The sequence below is a fragment of the Rattus norvegicus genome, chromosome 3, assembly GCF_021556685.1.
Source record: "Rattus norvegicus strain SHRSP/BbbUtx chromosome 3, alternate assembly SHRSP_T2T, whole genome shotgun sequence".
Taxonomy (NCBI): domain Eukaryota; kingdom Metazoa; phylum Chordata; class Mammalia; order Rodentia; family Muridae; genus Rattus; species Rattus norvegicus.
In genome coordinates, this window is record NC_141536.1 from 43,948,443 (window position 1) to 43,970,522 (window position 22,080).

General features: G+C 42.5%; 1 protein-coding gene and 1 long non-coding RNA gene across 4 annotated transcripts in view; one reads left to right on the plus strand and one right to left on the minus strand.

Annotated features, from left to right (window-relative positions):
* Window positions 1–944: 944 nt before the first annotated feature.
* LOC120101907 (uncharacterized) overlaps window positions 945–22,080 on the plus strand; it is a 39,522-nt gene continuing 18,386 nt past the window's right edge. The window contains exons 1-3 of one of the 2 annotated variants that reach the window (XR_015684343.1): window positions 945–1,079; window positions 1,425–1,932; window positions 9,908–10,658. This is a non-coding gene — a long non-coding RNA (uncharacterized LOC120101907). Of the gene's footprint in view, window positions 1,080–1,424; window positions 1,933–9,907; window positions 10,659–22,080 lie in introns of those variants that run through there. The other variant, XR_015684344.1, reaches the window with a different exon arrangement.
* Window positions 4,248–22,080, minus strand: part of Ly75 (lymphocyte antigen 75) — an 87,587-nt gene continuing 69,754 nt past the window's right edge. Inside the window, exons 29-36 of one of the 2 annotated variants that reach the window (XR_015683294.1) lie at window positions 19,459–19,653; window positions 16,268–16,494; window positions 14,462–14,630; window positions 12,615–12,764; window positions 10,116–10,238; window positions 8,272–8,439; window positions 5,786–6,235; window positions 4,248–5,679 (exon numbers count right to left, since the gene is read on the minus strand). Coding sequence is in view for 1 of the 2 variants with exons in the window: in NM_001427146.1 (NP_001414075.1) it covers window positions 6,057–6,235; window positions 8,272–8,439; window positions 10,116–10,238; window positions 12,615–12,764; window positions 14,462–14,630; window positions 16,268–16,494; window positions 19,459–19,653 (1,211 nt within the window). In the remaining variant the exon portion in view is untranslated. 2 annotated transcript variants of the gene reach the window in all.

Here is a 22,080-nt window from a genome sequence, read left to right on the forward strand (position 1 = left end):
GCATCGTCAAATCCATATTTGCAGCTCTTCCTCTGCAGCCTCAGAGAGGAAGACTCGCTTCCTCATCTCAGGCAAGCCCAGTTCCTTTTTTTGTAAACTGAAAATCAACTCTCTTGTCTCATCTCCAAAACTGTCTTCCATCAGTAATCCCCCTCTACAGCAGTTGTTTTATGACACTGGGGTTTTCCCTCCTCCCGTTTTCTTTTTTGTTGTTTTGTTTTGGGAGACAGGGTAACCCTGTGTAACCCTGGCTGTCCTGGAACTCTCTGTACGCCAGGCTGGCCTTGGACTCAGTGATCCACTGGCCTCTGCCTCCCAAGTGCTGGGATTAAAGGAGTGCACCACCATCACCTGGTCCCCTCTTGTTTTCTGAACCTGTGGACTTGCCCTGGTGCTACATGTTTGTAATTCAATCACTTAGGGAACACGAGGATAAAGAGTTTGAGACCGGCTTCAGCCACAGCAGTGATACCCTGTCCAAATAAACCAAGGGCAAGGGGCTATAGTTTAGTGGTAACTGAACATGTGTGCATGCTTACGGAAGTCCCCGGGTTCTGTCCTCACCACGGCAGAAACAAACCCTCATTTTCCATCTCTTTTGGAAGGAAGGGAATGAGGGAGGGGGGAAGGAAGGGAAGGAGGGAGGGAGGGAGGGAGGAAGGAAGTCCCAAAGCTGCCATTTACCAGACGTCTTCCTCTATGGCCTGTTCTCCACTAGACTTCTCAAACTTTCTCAGGATATACTTCTCAGAATACTTCCACACTTCCACTGTATTTCTAAAATCTCCCATTTCCCATTTCTAAATTCTTTCTGTTTGGCTCACTGCCTAGGGACTCTGGTTCCACTCTGATGCTGGATTTCTACTGGCCGGGCTCACCAGTGGTTTCCCAATCACTACACTCTCTTGTCTGAGCTCTCTGTTCTTCCGTAAACACCAACTTGAGGTTCCGGTCTAGTAGAAGGCTTCTTTGTTAGGGGAATCAACCTGACCCAGGACTAATCATCAATCTTCATCAGGCTCAGGGAGGGAATGAGAAAGACCTGAAACAGGACAGCCAATTCCTTGTCAGAAGTCCAGGTAAAACTGAGAACACTGTTGAACTAAGAAGATGATGAAGAGGATTAGGGGTTGAATTCTGGGTTTCTAGTTTGGAGCCAAAAGGAACACCTACTTAATATTAACTGACGTAAATATAACTGGTTGGGAAAGCAGGAGAGCTTCTCAAATTCCACTTGTTATTAGCTTAGTTGAGGGGACAAAAAGAGATGTATGAACACTCAGTTTGTGGGGGTGTAGATATATCAAGAATGTTTTAATCAGATACTCAGGGAATTGCAGTCAGGTGTACAGACTATCAGTTTTATGTTGCAGTCAGGCTGTCAAGATCCCCCATTCTAAGTTAGTCTACATTGCGTGAAACAGAAAGCTGGTGATGACGTAACTGAACAAGAGGGCCGCGTTCCAGCCCCAGCAAGCAGCAGAACTTGGCAACTTCGGCCATGTGATTCTGGCTTTAGCATCAAGGGCAGAAGAGGAGGGTTATGGAATGTCCCTCTGTGATTAAGGAAAGTCGCTGAAGCAGGCATGTGGCAGGGTTGTTCCTGCATGGAGGCCCAGAGAGGCCACTGTGCGGAGCTGTGAAGGTGAAGCCTTGGAGACCTGGTTTGCCGTGGAGACCACACAAGGTTAGAGATCCCAGAGCCATGTCATACCTGCAGAGGAAAGCTGCTGACAGGGAAGTGTGTTGCAGCCAACAAAGCTGAAAGGAGTTGGAGGTCGGAAGAACGTTTTGAAATCAGACATGGAGATGCAGAGTTTGCAGTTTGCCCAGCTGATCTTCAGTCTTGCATTGGTCCACTATTTCCTCCCTGTGCTCCTTTTGCTCCCTTATGGAGGGGTAATGTGTATCCTGTGCCATGATATGTTGGAAGTAAGTGATCTGCTTTTCATTTTGATTTTACAAGGGGTTATATTTAGGAGATGGTATGAATCTCAAAGAGACCTTGAACTTTTAAACAAGTTTGAGACTGTTATAGACTATGGGGACTTTTGAAATTGGACTGAATGCATTTTTTCATTATGTTAGAGCTATAAGCCTATGGAGGGAGTAGAATGGGGTGGTTTGAATAGGAATGGCCCCTATCCATAGCCTCCAGTGTTTGAATGCTTGGCTTATAGAGAGTGGCACTATTAGGAAGTGTGGCCTTGTTGGAGTAAGTGTGTACTTTGGAGGCGGGCTTTGAGGTCTCATATATGTCTGGGCAGTGTGACACAGAGTCTCTCCTTTCTGCCTTTGTGTCAAGATATAGAACTCTTGGCTCCTCCAGCACCAGGTCTGCCTGCTTGCTACCATGTTTCCCACCATGATAACACACTAAACCTCTGAAACTGTAAGCCAGACCCAGTTAAATGTTTTCCCTTGTAAGAGTTGCTGTGGTCTCTTCACAGTCATGAAACCCTAAGAAATATACATACCTACATACGCACACATACATACACACACATACATACATACATCTAGATATGCTGTGTGATGAGTGACAATATCTAAGAGTTAGTGTTAATAAACTGAGCTCAGTGGCTGGAGAGAAGGCTTGGTGGTTTTAGAGGACCTGAGGTTGGTTCCCAGCATCTTCTGGGAGACACACGGTGTCTGTAATGCCAACACTAGGGAATCCAAGACCCTGTTGTAGCCTCTGCAGCCACCTGCATTTCTGTGCATGGTCCAACATGCAGATGCATAATAAAAATCCTAGAAGATTGATATTGCAATATATGAACACACATCCGCCTCAGACGAATTATGAACGGAGCAGAAAGTGCGTGGCAAACTGTTGCTGTTGAAACTGCTGTGCCTTGTGATTTAACACTCAATGCAGCTTGACATTGTGCGTCGACACAAACACGTTTGTCTGTGTTTATGACAGAGTGCGTTCACGGAGACTTAGTTTATCAAGTCTTTCATTTGAGAGCAAATTAAAAATTCTTGTCCTAAGCTGGATATAGTTACTGAATTAACTAATAGCAATGAGGTCTTTGCTTTGGCAAGAGGGTCCTAGTGTTAAAAGCAGCCTAAGATGAAGGAATAGTGATCTCCAACAGTCTCTAGGAGAATCTTAGAAAGGAGGCAGGCACCCGGCTTGGAACATAACAGGCAAAAAAATTAGTTTTTGTTTGTGTTTTTATTTTATTTTTCATTTTCTTTAGCTGGGTATGGTGGCGCATGCCATTAATCCCAGGACTCAGTAGATGAGGCAGGTGGATCTCTGAGGGCGAGGCTAGCCTGCTTTATAAAGTTCAGGATAGCCAGGGCTACACTAAGAAACTGTGTCTTAAAACAAACAAACGAAAATCCCAAACTGAGGCAAAACAAAATATGCTCCTCCGTCAACCATATAGTAGGGAGAATTCCCAGAGACTGAGGAAGGGGGAGGGAATTGTTGAGGAATGGGAGGAGGGAGGGGAATATTAGGATCACTTCTGTACTTGCTCTCTATGAGTTCTTATTGGCTCCACTGACTTGTGTTTTTAGGGGTCTGGCTTTAAGAGACACATTTGACCAGCCAGACTTTATGCAGTAACTGGGTAAGCCAAGGAAGGCTGGAATGGCTAGGGCAGTCATAAGTTTTTGAGAGCCATCTGGGACTGGAAAATGGGGAAATAAACCACTAGGGGGCAGTTCTGGCCTTGTTGAGAGGGATCATCTAATAGATCTCTGGAACTGAGATTTTGAACTGGAGGGAGCAAGTGCCCAGGATCCTCTAAGAGGAATTTAACACGGACGAGATCACTGATGAGAGATACTAAGAGACACATTGAGGGCCTGTGGGATGGCTCTGTAAGAGTGCTTGGTGTGTAAGCATGAGGACCAGAGTTCAAATCCCCAGTAGCCATGTAAAAAGACATACATGGCTTTGCCTGTTTGAGGTCACAACATTTCTTTTTTTTTTTTTTTTTTTTTTTTGGTTCTTTTTTTCGGAGCTGGGGACCGAAAGGTCCCAACATTTCTGGACAGAGACAAGTGTATCCTTGGAACTTGCTGGCTAACTCACGTAGACAAAATGGCAAGCTTCCAGTTCACAAGATAAGCAAACAGACAGCAATAGAGAAAAACACTTGATGTCTTTCTTGGGACACTTTTACACACATGTGCATATATGTGCGCGCGCGCGTGCGCGCGCACACACACACACACACACACACCACATACACCACACACAAAAGAGAAACACTGAGCCAAGGAGATTAAAATCATTTAGAGAGACAAAGATTTATTCTTTAAAAAGTGTTCACTAAGTCTTTAAATAATATCTCAACTTGCAATAGCTGGTCACTTTCTCATCTTAGGACATGGGATACAATCAAACCTAATTTAGAGATGCTTTTGTATGCAAGGATCAACTCCAGCAGTTTTAAAAGGGAAGCCAACTTTACCATGGCAGCAGCTGTAACCACAGCCGTGGTCATGTAGCATCAGTTTAGTTCTTTGAAGAAGCTCCTAGTGATTATTTAAAAGAGGCCTCAAGAAAAATATTTTAGGAAAATTGTAGATTACATTAAAAGAGTCTTAGAAAATTATTTACAACTTTGTGATGGCATAAACACCTCAAGCAAAATAAATCTGGATCTTGTACAAAAATACTCTAAAGTATAAGTATGAAACACTGAATAAAACAGTCCCCATATTTATTGGACACTACTAGCAAAACTATATTCCAGGTGTTCAGATGGAAATTACATCCACAGAATAACGTGTCACTAATCATTTAAGTTTTAAATATTTCCACATGAATCATGGAGTTCTGAGTTTCACTGCCTTAGAAGCTGTCATTTTTTTTTTTTATAAATACAGAAGTAGCAAACAACATTATTCAAAGACCACTCTTACGTTCTGCTCAGGTAAAAAGGCAACAAAATAATACATTCATCAAAAGGCGATGTTGCCTGCTGGAGGCGGTGGCCTTTGATCCCAGCACTCCCGTGGCAGAGACGCAGGGGATCTCTGAATTGGAGGCTAGCCTGGCCCACAAAGCCAGTCCCTGGCAGCCAGGACTTTGTTGCACAAAGAAACCATGTTTTGAAAAACAAAAACAAACAAAACAAAACAAAACAAAAACAACAAAACAAGTAAAAAACCTCCAGCCACCACCAACAAAAAGTTGATCTCCTATGTGAAATATATACATAAACTGTAAAAGTTTGTCTCATCTGCAATTGGGTCCTTGTAAGAAAGAAAATCATCAAACACAGACATGCTGATACAGCACGCCTAGTCAACCTAACGGTAACATTCCCAACTTTAGGAAACAGTAACTCTAAGTTTAAAAAAAAAAAAAAAAGAAAAGAAAAAACCAAACCACGCTATATAAGTAATTAAAAACAGAAATGTAACAATTAAGTAATACCGGTATAAATACCTTTGAAATAAAAACATCTTCCAAGATGCTCCATTTTCTGTGTAAAAAATATGGCTTGTTTTGTTTTGTTTTTTCAGTGCCATGAAAGGCCATTTTGAAGCATCATTGATCTCACTTTTGCCTGAGGTACTAACTTTGCATTTGGTCAGATATTCATAAAAGGTAGATGTGGAGCCTACTAGTACTGACAGTTTTGATTTTCTATGAGGCTGTTAAAATGCTATTAAAATATGTACAAATATGTACATTCTACTTAGCGACTGCATTCTTTTTTTTTTTTGGTTCCTTTTTTTTCGGAGCTGGGGACCGAACCCAGGGCCTTGCGCTTCCTAGGCAAGCGCCCTACCGCTGAGCTAAATCCCCAGCCCAGCAACTGCATTCTTACAGAGAAGAATCGCATTAGCTAAATTTATCCTCCTCTAAACAATCTGAACATCCACGTTGGCTCTAAGTCCTCTCTGCTCTGATAACTGACTCCTTAGCACGGCTGTTAGGCCATCGGCTGAGCAACCCACCCACCCACTGAACGCATCACTTAGACTTCTGCTTGGAAACACAGTAAACACTGATTGCAGGACAACAGTAAGTGGCTCATCTTGCTTCAGGAACATCCAGGGCCAGTGAAGAAACTCGGAAGTTAGTCGTGGAAAGAAGGGAGCATCACCTCGTCTTCATTGGCTCCGTGTTCATACCGAACGGGGGAGAAGCCTGTCCAGTGGAAATGGGTTCTTTGCAAGAGGAACCAAATCAGTCCACTGATGAGGGCTAAGACACTCAGCACAGCGAACAGGATGGCTATTCCTCTGTAATCCGGGCCTGCGATCCAGACATTGCGACATTGTAAGGGAAATGCAACAGTTACCCTTGTTTCTGATTCTTTCCAGTAAACTATGCTTAAGCTACAAAGCCCTGTCCGAATTAGATTGTTTCAAAGCTAGGACAGACTTTCCCTTCTACCACCTTCCTTAGGAAATCAGCTTAACATATATTATTGTATTTTCCACTCCTCTCCACCCACCAAGGACTACAGGACTTTGCGGGAGTTAGGCAAGCACCCCACCAAGCCACATCCTTACCACTTGCTCAGGATTTCAAATGCTGTTTATCTGCCTTTCTCGGATACTCAGCTGCAGACTGTTCTTTCCCATAATGGATTTCCATTATTCCTAACTCCAAATGGCCAAGACCAGAACTGTAATTTTCCTGTAATTTTTATCACACCACTGCTGTTTGCTGTCCTCCAAAGACATAAGTTGCATTCCACTCCACTCGGAAAAGAGCCAGGACTCCTTGACCGTTGTTTGCAGCCCTACTAAGGGTCTCTGCCTGCCTAGCATCCAGCTCTTCTTTGAGCTTCAGCGGCTGCTTCTGCCACTGGATTCTCTCCAACTGGATCCTCTCTGCTATGCCTGTCTCCAAGCTTGCTGGGCTGAGGTGAGCTTCAGCACCTCTTCTAGTAGACCCCCTCCTGGAGCAGCTAATAACCACCACCTGCTGTTTACTGAACAGAGTTTCTAATGACTAGTTAGTTCCTTCTCTTCAAGGAGAAATGTGACCTGTCTGTCACTAATCCATCTTCCTCCCTGAACGGGCAAGTCTGTGATAACATGTAGCTGGTCTGCCTTGTTCAGGTGCATTTCGGCATGGAAAACATGCAAAACAAGAAGGAGCAGAGCAACGATGTATAGATGAAAACCATCCACTGCAATGGGGCTTCATCTTTGTTTGATATTTATGTAGCAAAATGGAAAGCCTATGCTAGTTGTTTTAAAATGTTGATGGTTTGGGCCTTTCTCCATAGATGAAGCTCAATATTTTTACAGTCATTTTAAATACCAATTCATGACAAAAACTAAAGTTCAAATTGCAATTTCATATGGACACCATGAACAGTTTAAATAGTTAGATTTAGTTGTAGGTGATTTTAAAGTTTCTTTATAGCCAGATGTAGTGGCACATGCCATTAGTCTCAGTCCTTGGGAGACAGGGGCAGGCAAATTTCTGAGTTCAGGGCCAGCCTGGTCTATATAGTGGTAGTTCCAGGACAGACAGGGCTACATAGTGAGATCCTGCCTCAAAAGAGGAAAACAAAAACAAAATAAATTTCATTATGAACGTTTTACAGGACCTGAGAGAAAGGCAGCAAACTAACTGTGCTGGTTTGAGTGAGAAATTTCCCCCAAAGGCTCAGGTATTTGGACACCCTGTGTCAGTTTGTGCCCCTTTGGGAACATTATATAACCTTTAGTAGGCGGGGCCTGCTGGCTAGAGGAGCTGAGCCTCGGCTTGGGGGGCGTGGCCTTACTCCACTTCCATCCAGCTTTCTGCTTTCTGTGTGTCAGTGGAAATCTGACCAGACAACTTCCTGCTTCTGCTGCCCTGCCTGCCCGTTGCCATGCCTACCCCAGCATCAAGGGGCTCTGTCCCTCTGCTCAAGTCAAAGGATGGCCTTTTGTCCACAACTTGCTTCTCTAAATGACAACAGGAAATAGACCTTTTACACTTCCACACAGGGAAACCGTAAAATAAAATACACTGTGAGGACGTTCCCAAAGCAATCTCTTCCCCAATTCCCTGGCAGCTCCTATTTTTAGAGGAGCTTTATTCAGAATTTTCTAGATGTATTATATATTTACCATTAAAAAATCCCCGATTTAATGAAGATTTGAGATATGCTTTATAAATACATAAGATCATGGGGGTTAAAAACCAAGTACACGGATGTGCTATTTATCTGGCCTCATGCTCACTAAGCAAGGGCTCTCCCACTGACCTACAAGAGCATCCGTCCCTATGGTTACTTCTTGGCCCGTTCTGTTCAATACTACTGTAAAGACAGGCTGCCTACTTACTCAGAGGAATTTTGCAGACAGCTCTTGCATAGCCACGGGAACATTCGACTTTTCTCCAGGTCTCATTTGAAGCTATTAAAACGCTACATTTCCCATCGCCATCCTTACTTTTATTTTCCCACTTGACAAATGTCACATCTAATCCATCGAGCCAACTCCAAGACTGATCTGAAGACAGATGACAAGTGCAATTATATTTATCGCTATTAACCACAGTGCTAAAAAACAAACAACCAAAAACAAAAACCAACCAAACGAAAACACACGAGGCTCAAATAACCCGTTTAATGAGAAGGTGGTTGTTTTGTTAGTGGTTCTCAACCCGTGAGTCACAACTGCTTTGGGGGTTGGATATCAGCTGTCCTGCACATCACATATCTATATTATGAATCAAAACAGTTATGATGTAGCAACAAAATAATTTTATGGTTGGGGGATCACCACAATATGAGGGACTATATTGAAGGGTTGCAGCATTAGGAAGGGTGAGAACCACTGTTTTATATGACAGTATTATTTAAAACAAAATGAAACCTCACAGGCTATAAAGATGGCTCATTCAGTAAAGTGCTTGCACAGGGATATGAATCTGACCCTCTGTAAATACATGCAAAGTAACTGGGTACCATGCAACCTGCCTATGAACCCTGCACTAGTGAGGTACAGAGAGGGGATCCCTGGGCTTTGTTCACCGATCCTCTGACTGAATCAGTGAGCCCTGGGCTTGATGAAAAATTCTGTCTCAAACAATAAGGTGGAGAATAATGGAGAAAGATAACTGATATTGACCTCTGACCTATATACACGTACATACACATGTACATGTACACATGAATAGGCACACACTTAAATAAGGGGGAGAGAAATTCAGGCAGCTACCCAACACTGACCTCTAACCTTCACATACATGTGCACATACATGCACAAACAAATGGATATGTACACAAACAATGAAATGTATTAAAAATAATCAAAAGCCTTTAAGCCTTTAGCTGCACTCCCTGTAGGTGAATTGTGCAATGTTGGCAGTAGCTGCTGTCTTGGACAATGAGAAATCTTATTTCATTTTTTAAAGATGCACTTTTATTACTTTAAGTTATGTGTAGGTGTCTATGGATGCAGACCTCTGGGAGGTTGTGAGCCACCTGATGTTGGTACAGAAGAAAACAAAACAAAACCATAGGGTCCTCTGTAAGAGCAAGTAACCTTAGCCACTCAGCCATTTCCCTAGCCCCATTTTCCTCTTTTAGAGTGTTCTATTAGACAGTGATACACGTGCTTTGATAAAGGCACAGAATGCTTGCTTGTGCATCTATTGTGAGGTAAATTCATCTCCAAGGATCCATGCCCTCCATTTCTTAAGAAAACGTGTCATTAAAACTATGCTACTGGGGGAGGAAGGGGTTAAGAGGCCTCAGGACCACCCCACCCATTCTTGTTTTTCCGAAGCGTGATAAGTGTGCAAACACCATTTATAATCCACTTAGACAGCCGATATTGAGTCCACTCATTTTTTTGAAAATTACTTGACATTCTAGAGTTGACATTTATTTTAATTCTTTAATATTCGATTCTACATAAAGTGTGAAATGAATTATCAAATTTATGTACGTGACTCATTCTTTATCAATTGCAGCCTCATCTTTCAAACTCTGTTCTTCACTGAGAAGTCCTTCCACGAATTCTCTCTTTAGATTTAAGTCAGTGTGTCTGAAAAATCCACCACTGGTAAGAGTTAATTTTGGACTGTGGTGAAGCCGCCGTCCAGTGTGTTAGAGCACAGTGGGGGCCGCCATGCCCAACCTCAGAGCTCTGTCCACTGAGCGCTGAGATGCACCACTTACCGAGAGAATGTTGAGACAGTCCCAGCCAGACTCTCATCGTGATATTAAAATTCTCCCTCATCAATCTGCTCACAAACTTATTCTCATTTTCATCCGCTATGGTGACAACAGTTGCAGAGTGATCTGTTGAAGGAAAACGAATTAGACCTGATTACCTCCATGTTAAGCATACGAAGAATGTAACTCTAAGCGACTGATTCTGAACTGGACCCTTTGGGGGGAAAAAAACCCCAGTATCTGTTGTGAACGAGACCATTGGGAAATTCGAGCTTCGTTCAGACGCTATCTTGAAACTTTTGGTATTTATGTTAAAAATTAAAAGTGCTCCCACGAATAAAGCTCCAAAGGAGTTAAAAATATTTTTAAATAGAAATTTGCATAAAGAAGTTTTATAATTCAGAAACATGTATCTGGCAGGTTTTTTGTTTTGTTTTGTTTTTTGTTTATTGTTTGTCAAATCAATAAGACCTTTGTGTTTGAGCAGCTGGCTGTGACAACTGGGGTTTGGGACCGTACGAATAAAATGCCACCTATTTATTTCTAGGACTTGCCTCAAAAACAGAATTTCTGTATAACGTAGATTTAAATTTGCTTCTGTTCAAAAGGGAATTGAAAGAAGCCTCTCTTGTGACCTGAGGGAGTGCCTACCCTCCTTCCACGGTATTTCCCATAAAAATGTGGTTGGCCATAACCACCCTGAGTTCCTAAAAATGGTAGAGGATTGGGTGAGTTAATATTCTTTAAGCTTAATAAATACATTTCCTAAACACATATAAACTAGTGTTATAGGTAATGTCAGATAGAATAGAAATAAATAATAAGTAAGCTGGGAAATCCATCCTAAGAGGAACGAAAGGCTTTGCCCTGTATGGAATAGGTTTAACATTATGCATCCGAGGAGATGTTGCCAAAGGTATTATCCCCTCCTACAGATAGGGAAACCGAGAGTCAAGAAGAAGCAGTGAAGTCTTCAGCCTTGCAGAGCCAGCCAGCTAGAGAGTTTAAGAAGGCGACTGAAACCTTTGAAAGAAGAGTGGTTTTGAGTTCACCATCTTCGGGGCACTGCGCTCCATAGGGCGAACTTTACCCCACTTCGTTCTTTCCTGCAATGCCCCCTCATGTTCTGACTCCCAGCACTGTTTCCACTCTCAGTGTTCTCTCTGAGAAGCAATTCTGTGCTTTCTACAGCATCGCTTAGGGAGGGCGTGTGAGAGCTGGGAAACGAACCAAGGCTGTCTACCTCGATGTCTTACCTGACCCGCTCACACGCTACATCTACAACAGAGCTTCTCATCTTCTCCCTCAGGAGGAAGAGGCAGGCCACATATGTGAACACACAGGTCTATTTTATGACAGTTCCCATCATGTGCAAACATGTACACCACGCCAAGGTTCCCACACAGTTCCTGTCGTGCACCTAAGACGGGAACTAAAGTGCTATCTAAGCAGCCGCCCACTGTGCAATATTTAGCGAAATAAAGCTAAATGAGCTGAATGCCATCTGTGAGTTATCAGGGAAGAAACTAAGTCGTTTTGATTTTTGAAATAGTAGAGGTGGCTTTCTTAGAAGTCATTTTACGTTCTGACTGAAGGCAATGACTGGGCTCCTCGAGGGATGTAGTCAATAACTGGGCTATTTTTTTTTTTTTCTGAAATGGCTTCATGTGAAGTCTTAAGTCTTGTCCCTTATTTAGGTTCTTAGGATGCTGCTAATCCTATCCAGAATGGATGGGCAACTCATGATCAGTTGATCTGATCACCCTCTTCAGTGTCAGCGTAATATTAAAAACTCAGGAATGGACTACAGAGTCAACTGTATTTTGCCTCTTGACCCCTTTTCCAAACATCTCAAAGTATATCTAAAATTTTTTCATTTGTTATTGCTTCTACTTAGTATCAATACTTAATGTTAATAGACCACTTAGCATTTTTACCTTTTTACATTTTTACTTTCAATATACTCATTCTCATTTTAGAATTTATTCTCTTATTTTTAAAATTATTTTTAAGCCTTTACCTATATGTATGGGACCCACCTGGTCTCATGTAGCCCAGGCTAGCCTGAAGTTACATTGCCGAGGATGACCTTTAGTTTCTAACTCTCCTGCCTTCGAGACGTCCTAAGTACTGGGACTGTAGCGGTGTGCCACCAGCTCAGTTTATGTGGCCCTGGGAGCACACCCAGGTGTTGGGTGCACATGCGGGACAAGCATAGCTCTACCAGCTGAGCAATGTCCTCTGTCCACACTGGCCATTTGTAATGATTATAGCAATGATTATAGCAAAGATTATAGCAAAATTCCTTTGAGATCCTTTTGGTAAAATACTTAACTATTGCCTTACTACTGGACAGTAAGGTGGTAACACTATTATAAAATAAAAATGCTTTTAAAATACTTTCCAAGGTATGGTGATTCCCTTCTATTATTCCCTTAAGGGAAAAATATTGTGAAGAGTGAAATTATCTCGTCAAGAGAAAGCGAGTGGACTTTAACTTACCAAGTTCTTGACACAGTTGCTTGGCCTCTGAGAAGCTGTGCAAAGCCTGGTCGGACGAGTAACAGTGACCCCCGTACTGGATCCACTGCACATCCTCCCTCTTTGCCACTGGACATTTTGATGATTGTGTATGAGAGGACAGCTCTTTAGCTGTGAAAAATGATAGACAGAAAAGTAAATACTACCCTCAAATCTCATTAAACGCCTCCCCACACGAAACCTGTGCTTGTGGAGAAGCAGCCTGCAGCTCTGTACACACACCATCGGAAGGCACAGTCTGGGCCCTACAGACACACATTCTAGTCATGTTTGGAATGCCACTTTAAAACCTCCATGGTAGACGGGGTGAGTGCTCCCCCTTGAGAATGGAATTCAACCAGCTTAGAACATGTACAGAGACTTTGGGAGAAGCAAAATGCAGGCTCTGGTAGGCCTGCAAGTATTCCGAACCAATAATTAAAATCCATTCCCTCGGCTTCTCTTTCACTGTGAAAATGTAAGCCAACATTTTATCGAGATACATGAAGACTGACATTAAAGTCACGACCACAATTAAAAAGTTGGCAATTTGTAACTCTCTCTCAAATCGAAAGATGTTATCTCTTTTAAGCTCTTAGAAATTCTTCCAGTTTCAACTCAATCTGTTCTGTGTTCTAGCTGAGTAAGGCTCGAAGCCTAGGAAGTGTAGGTTGGGTCCCCTAGGGCTCATGATTAATTCCTCTCAAGAGCACACAACTGTAGAGCAGCTAGGCGCAGGTCATCTCAGTCAAATGTCTGGCCCGGTCCCAGCTGGGAGCTCAGCCCAGACTTCTGTTGTGCGCTCTACACTCCCTTAAGACTCTCCCTGTGGTTTCTGCGCACCACAGGTGGGTGGGATTTTCCTTATTTGTCGCTTCTGTGATTCCAGAAAGAATGGCCTCCGACATTCTTCCATCAAGAACCCGGGGTTGACTAGTTCCCTCTGCTTCTGTCTTCCGTGAGAAGTCAGTCAGTCAGGATAAATCCTTCCAAATTTCAGCTGTTTGGCTTAGCCTCTCCAGTGCTACCTATTTGAGCTCCCCATCCCCCTGGGCCCTGTCAGTTCGACAGGTGGAGTAGTGGGTGAGTTTCCCAACAGCTGCTGACCAAACACAACCATTAAATTCCTCATGGTGATACTGGAGGAAGGAGTCAGGACCGTAAGGCAAGTTCTGGCCTTTACTACTTTGTGAAAGTAGCTGATGAGCCAAAGGGATATTGTCCCATGATTCCAGACTTAGCTGTGTACTGCTTCAGTATGTGTGAAAGTGGGTTCAACCCGTAGTCACCACAGCACCACAGGGGACACACAGCCAGCAGCCTCTTAACATCTTACGCTGGGCACCTTGTGGATTTCTGTCTTCAGTTGGGTCACCTTGGGTTGCAGACATTTCCTTCCCTTTAGGATCCTTATGAGGTTGGGTTTCCAACTCTTGGATTTTTTAATTTAACTTTTATTTTTATTTTTAAGGGTCCGAATTGTGTTAAGTTCATTATAGCCTTTTTGGTTGTTGTTTAACGCTGGGAATCCAATACAGGACCTCCCAAATATTAGATAAACATTATAACACTGAGCTACATTTCAGCCCTGTTGGATTCCTGCTCAGAGTCGGGGAAATATTTTGAAACATTATCTCATGTAGCCTTGGGCTGGATCAAGATGACCTTGAACTTCCCATCCTCCCAAGTCCAACTCACAAGTGCTAGAAATATGTGTTTTTATAGAGCCTGTGGACAAGTCTTATTTCTATTTATATGTTCATTAAATGATGACGTGCACACATTATCAAATTTCAGTAAACACACGGTTCTTCAAAACCAAGTCTTACGTTTCGTAGGCTTGTAACAAACAGCACCATCCTTAACAGACGGGCATCTTTCGTGTCTCCAAATTCCTTTCGGATATAAGACGACACAGTCTCCAGGAGATTGTGGGCTGTTCCACGGGACATAGTCAAACGCACTGCCGTCGGACCATTCGAAACTCGATTCGCTTCCCTGTTTGGGAACAGTGTGGACGCCCTGAGCTCAGAGGTGCGACTTGAGAAACAACATAAGAAGACTGCACACACGGTAGGAAGCGAGTGCTGACCATTTGCGCGTAAGCACTGTAAGTATAAGCCTATCCGCGGAGTCGGAGGTTTGCTTTTGATACAGTGTGCATGTGCTCTGGGAGAACACAAACAGGACTTCACATTTAGAGACAGTCACCATATTCTGTCTCTGAATTTACTTAAAGACTGGATTTATGAAACACATGCAAATGGCTTCCACTTACCCCTTTAGCACAATTAAAGGTTCAGAACTCCAACAAGGTATTGTTCTGAAAATTTTCACATTGTTCTTACACACTGTTCTGAAACAGTACCATATCTTGTTAAACACTTCTTTTTATTATTTGCGGGGCTAGGAATTGAATCTAGGGCTCACAAGTTAGGCAGGTGCTGTCATTACTGAGCTGTATCCTGGCCTTGAACACTGTTTCCTGGGCTTCATAGTTTTGTGGTTTGTGTCTGGGTACATTACAGAGGCCATCATACAGGAGAGGCTAAAAAGGGCAACTCTTCCAAGAGCAAGACATGAGGAGACTAGCTTCCATTTTTTTTCTTGAATCTGTGAACTTACGGCAGGCACCCCTTCTTCCTTCCTCCCCTCCCTCCTTCCCTCCCCCTCCTTCCCTTTCTCCTTCCCTTTCTCCTTCCCTCCCTCCTTCAACCTCCCTCTTTCCCATCCTCCCTTCCTTCCTCCCTCCCTCCCTCTTCCTTCCCTCCCTCCCTCCTGCCTCTCTTCCTCCCTCCCTCCTCCCCTCCCTCTGTCCTTCCTTTATTCCTTTTATTTTTCGGCATTTTTTTTCTAAAGATTGCTTAACAAGGCCCACAGCCCTCAATGGATGGCTATTTTGGTATGCCAGACATTATTAGAAGTACATACATAATAGATACAGAAGTCAAATAATAGAACCAAAAATGTATTATCAACATTAATCTTTTAAAAGGAATTTCAAACCTGGGTGCTCAGTATTTATATCCTTTCCAGTCCCACCCATCCCCTCTCCAACTCCTCTTGTGTCCTCCCCTCTCAAACCCAAGCCCTTTTCATCCTATAGGTCATGAGCGTACTAAGAGTTTTTGTTGCCTTTTATATATACTTTTGTGTTAAAATATGAAAGAAAACACTACTAGCTGGTTTTACTGATGAGGAAACAGGACTGTGAAGTTTAAATAACTCACTAACTATCAGCTACCACATAAATGACGGATGTGCCATTAATACTGAAGTTTAGGATTCTCTGGCTCCATGCTGTTTACTTTACAGAAAGAAACTTTCCAACTGGTCCTCCCCAAGCAAAGGACAAAGCTCAGAGGTGGAGCACAGAAGACTGATCACTAGATCCACAATTAAAAGACCCCCAAATCACACAGCCTGAAAGAGATACTGTTGAGTTATTAACCCAGCGAACCCCTGAGATGGCGGGGCCACTTGCATGCTATAATTTTATTTATTCCATGATATAAAAGGCAAGAAACCACTAGGATTAATCCACTATTACATTTTGAGTTAGTATCTTATGCTTAAAATCTCTAACTTTCGAAGCTACAGCTTTGGAAAATTTCTGGAAGCAAAATGGGACTTACATCATGACTCGAGAGCCCAACCCAGAGAGGGAATCCGTCACGGTTCACAACGTCTTCCAGAAAGAGCTTCCCGTTTGGGTTGTGAACACTCGCCAACTCTCCCCCGCTTTGAGAGCACTCCTTCAGGGCTTCATACCAGGTCACCTTCTTCTGAATGACATTATAGACGCCGTCCTCATATGGGATGACCTGGGGCAGGGTGCTATTGTGCTTGTCCTCGTAGTCAACTATAACATCCAACATAAAAGGGCCGGTAAGAGCAAAGGGTTTCAAGTCCACAAACACATTAACGTGAGAGGTCAAATGCAAACGTTGCCTTTACTATCCTCACAGCACATACAAAAGGCTCTTAAATTCGATAGTTGTCTTGTTGTCTTAAAAAATGCTTGACATGATGGCAAAGTTATTAACCACTTGGATATGTGAGACTGACGGGGGTGGGGGGGAGACACACACACACACACACACACACACACACACACACACACACACACACACACACTTCTAAAAAATAAAACCAGCAGTGAGGTTATAAATAAAAGAATGAGTACATTTTTTTTTTTTTTTGGTTCTTTTTTTCGGAGCTGGGGACTGAACCCAGGGCCTTGCGCTTCCTAGGTAAGCGCTCTACCACTGAGCTAAATCCCCAGCCCCAAGAATGAGTACATTTTAAAACGAGGACAAATATCTTGTACAGGGTTCCAGCTAATCACACAGGTTCCCTGCTCCATCCCAAAGATGGAGAATGGCACTCTCCTGCTGTAACTGTGGACTGAGCACAGTAACATCTGTACAGAGATTACAGCATGGAGAGAAGACAAAGGGTAACTTTATAATTGAGAAATTACCATCACAGCCTTGACCAGAGAGATCAGCTCTGAAACCAGCAGTCATGCTGGTAGTATCTGTCATTCACAGGCTAGTGTAAAAATGACACCTTCTCCCAAACTCAAAATCACAGTTTAATCACAGGGAGATAAGACAACAGATAGCCTCAAAACTGTGAGTCATCAGAAAGAAGTCCTCACAGATAGGAGGGACCATGACTGAGTCTAATGCAGTATCCTGAATGGTTATCCGAATAGAAAAGCACACTAAGTAAAAACTAAGGGGACAGGAGGCTGGGCTTGGTGGCACATACCTTTAATCCCAGCTCTCGGGAAACAGAGGCAGTCGGATATCTGAATTCAAGGCCAGACTGGTCTACAGAGCAAGTTCCAGAACAGCCAGAGCCACACAAAGTAAGCCCTGTCTTGTAAACCAAAACCAAAACCAACCAACCAACCAACCAACCAACCAAAAAGCTAGGGGGATATGAATAATGACCAGGCTTTGGTTAATTCTTGTGCAGCAGCCAATGTTGGTTTATTAGTTGGGATAAATCTACCATAATAATGGCATGCTAAAGATGTCAGCAACAGGGAAACTGGTTATGGGGTAGTGAGAGTTCTCAGTTCTAACTGTGTAATGTCCCTGCAAATCTATATTTAGTCTAAAATGAATATTGTATTAAAGTGTATTATTGAAAGAAGGAAACCATTTTGGCAAGAGGAAAACAGACAAACTTACAAATGCATAGCAGGGCATACAGGGAACAATGAAGTTGAGAAAGATGTCCAATGACAAAGAAGGGGAGAGGTGGGAGAAGCTTAGACATGAGGAAGAGAGGCTGGTGCCTAACAACTGATAAGACGAGGACACTGGAGAGGCAGATCTCCATCACAGTACTCTGCAGCTCCTGGAGCAGAGACTGTTCACATGGGGCATCCCCGCCACAGGCCTCGCCTCAGCAGAGGGCTTAGAGCAGGCTGATCATAATAAAGTTCTTAAGCTGATGATGAATTTTGTTATTTACATTTCAAAATAGGTTTAAGGATTAGACGAGATTGTAAGACATGCATTTTGCCCGGAATGTCAAAATTCTATCTACGTATACTTTCTTTTCTTTCTTTCTTTTTTTAAAATAAAAGTTCTATCCCTCTCTCACGATTCAATTATGAAGTGCTACCTCCTAATTCTCACTGGGCTCTATGTTTACCCACTAATCTAAGTCTCGTTTACAAAGGATAAAAAAGTTAACGCTATCTCACCAGCAATGTTTCCCTTTAGGAGTCTGAGACCAGAAAACAAAGGCCAGGGTTTTGTTTTCTTTGTAACTTGTGGGACTAAATGGAAAGCAAGCTCTGCAGACACACATGCCGTTACATGTATGTCACTAGCAGAACTAATGGTTTTATACCCTCCTCCTATGGAATGAGACCACACAGGCTGTGGTTTCATTACTGCTGTGGTTTAAATATGAAATGTCCCCGCTGGGCTGATGACACTGTTTGGGGAGGTTACCTTATGGAGGCAGAAGTTCCTTGAAAAAAGTGGGTCACTGGGTGAGTTTGAGGCTATATAGTCCTGCTGTACTTTCTGTTTACTTTCTGTTTCATGAATGTGTGGCAATGAGACAGCCTCCTGCTCCTGCCATCATGCCCCACCCCTGCCTGCTGCCGTGTCTTCCCCACCATGATTGACCCTATCACCTAGAACTACAATCCAAAATAAATCCTTTCTCTCTTAAGTTGTTTATTCAGTGTTGTTGGGGTAACCTTCCCTTAATATTGTATGAAGGTGTGCTCCCGCGTGATCACTGTTGACAGCTGTCCTGGCACTGAGCTAAGTGCCGGCAGGATGTTGGAATTGTAATTTCTATGATCCATCACCGGTTTTCTACTTGTAAATGCTTGTCCTTTTTCACCTGCCCAAAAGATGAAGGTCAGATAGCCCTCCATGGCTTAGGGCAACCTAAGAGATAAATCGAGTGTTGTCTTGTCGATTGGTTCAAACTGGAATGTGGCTTTTTGTTTAATGAGCTGATGGCCCAGAGCCAGGGCCAGGAAGTACAGGGGTGGGACTTCCGGTCTGAGAGACGCAAGAGACTTGAGGAGGCAAAGGGAGATGTCGAAGGAGCAGAACGGAAACAGAACGGAGCTATAAGCGGACAGTTTGAACCTCGGGCAGAGATGGGATGGTGGAGAAGTTAGGATAAGTTTAGATGCGCTAGCTGAGAGACTGCTCCGGCAAAAGGCATACAAACTATATAAACGTCTCCGTGTGTTAATTAAAACTTCAACCGGGGTCCATGAAAGCCCCACAATACAGGGTATTTTATCACAGCAATGAAAAGTGACTAAGACTCTTACCCATTTCAATTTTACAAGCAAAAATGCTGTGCTGGTAAAAATGAAGTGTTTCTTCGATAATATTGAAGGACTGAATATCCCAGAAGCCATCAGTACTTAGACCAGCCAAAAATTTGCCATTTTTCACAGTTGGTCTCCCCTTTCTCCAGTGTGTGTAAGACAATGCAGTTTTATCAAACCACATCAAAGAATTGTCTAGGAAAGAAACACATTTTTCTGTACTTAAGAGATTAAATCAAAATTTCGGTTTCAGTTTAAGTATTTCATTTTTTATTTTTTTTTTATTTTTTTTTTTTTCGGAGCTGGGGATCGAACCCAGGGCCTTGCGCTTGCTAGGCAAGCGCTCTACCGCTGAGCTAAATCCCCAACCCCTTGTTTAAGTATTTCAAATCACCAATTTACTTTCTCCTATACCTTCTAAAAAGTGGTCTGATTAACTATACCTCTAAAATATGTCTTCTAATATAACAGTAAATTGTGTTCATTTTTAACTTGAAAATATAAGTTATAAATATGAAACATTTAACTATAATTCCACTCTTTAATAGCCTTCATCAAATACCCATTCTTCTTACATATACTTTTAACTATAACATAAATGACCATAACAACTTTTTAAAATTCTCCATATCTTATAAAATTAATAAAAGAAATGATTTCCTCTGTACACAATTGTGCCTACTCAAAAGTGAAAGATTTTAACACATTTCATTTCAATGTGGAGAACAGGCTTCTCAACAAACATTGCTAAATGTTGGCTAGTCACAAAACTATGAATGTGAGCTCCTTGTTGTTACCAAAAAAAAAAAAAAAAAAAACCCAAAAAACAAAAAACAAAACCCCCTCAAAATACAGCATAGACATAGATATAAGACCACAAACTAGAGAACACATAAAATAAACACAGGTTTTCAATGTGGCCTTGCAGTAGACAAAGCAATGCTTCTCAATGAGGAGTCTGAAAAACTGTCATCATTTAAATTACAAATTAGAATAAAGAAATTATGTCACCATTACCTACACACCCCTATTGTCCTGCTCTTTTTCTTTCCCTGATCATCGTCTCAACTCTCAACACATCTTGACATCCAGTTGCACCAAGGACACAAGAACAATCCATGCATGTTTTGTTCTTGCTGGGTGTCACATGCTTCCCGCCTCCGTTTCTTTCTCCCACCCACACTTATCAGCCTCCTGATCAATATAACACAGTGGTGTACAGATTTACTAGCTGGAAGAGAGGCTTGTTTCTCACCAGGTTTGAAGTATCGGTTACCTGTTGACTTAGTAACTTTTACTCATGGCTTCACTACTGAAAAGTCAGGTGGCACAGCCAGGCATGGTGACCCATGTGTTTAATCCCAGCACTCAGGAGGCAGAGGCAGGAGGATCTCTGTGAGTTCGAGGCCAGCCTGAACATAAATGAGTCCAGAACAGCAAGAGTTACACAGAGAAACTCTATCTCAAAAAAAAAAAAAAAACCAAAACAAACAAATAAAAAGGTTTTAAGACTCCAAACTCGTTGTATATTCTAATATTTTGAAATAACTAAAAATAGTGATTTCTAGGTATCAGGTAGATCAGTAAGAATCACATCTAACTCTGCTTGCTTTCTATACATTCCTCAGATGTCCATATATTTTAATAAGAGAATTTTTAGTTGTACATTTGATAAAACAAGTTAAGATAACTTAATAGGAGTTTTCATATCTGAAGATGTTTTCATAGAGAATACATTTTCAGTTGTTTCTGACAATACCATGACGAAATACACAGGAGAACATAATTTATTTCACTAAGTTTCTAAGGTAGCACAGAAGGCAATGGCTTCCTGTCATCTTCATGCATTCTGTCCCCCGCACCACTCCTGTTGTTCTCCCTCCCTATATGACAGTCCCTTTCTGTGTTTGTGTTATATGCATTCCATTCCCGGAGGGTAAAATTCAAGTATGTACGCCTGAGTTCGACCTCTTCTGCTCTGAACAATCCTTCCCAGGGGAACAAGCACCGAGTGCCGTACCCTAGAAAACTTGTCAGTTTTAAAAACACTTACATTCTTATACATAGTCCCACATCTTACACATCTACTGACACAGACTGAACTCTGGTGGAAAGGGCTTCTTGGGAAAGCACAGCTCTGAAAGTGTCCACTCTAGGGGAAGCACAAGAGAGGGCAAGGAGAGGCAGAAGCACATGGCCTGCTGGGACCAGCCTGGGTCTGCTCTTTCTCTCCCTGCTTGCTCTGATGTAGCTCTGCAGCTTGGTCTACTACTGTGTCCATTTGGATTTCATGCAGACCCTCCATGACATGCCTACAGACTGATTTGCCTCTCTAGTATTAAGACCTCCATGAACTTCAGGATGCCTGTGATTTCCCTTCTAAATCGGTCTCATTTACTCTCTATTAGACACAGGATTTTAAGGTTTGTCCATATCAATGATATTTGGAAACATGGTATTTAATCCAAATTTCAACTATCCCACCCCACCATTAGACCATGAACCTTATTCTTCTGTTGTTTGCCATACGCATATCCTGTAAACCAGAAGGGGCAGTGACATCAATAGAAATGTGACACTGTGTTTGTTCTTCTCACGGAAGCTGGGGGCTTATATAGGAGT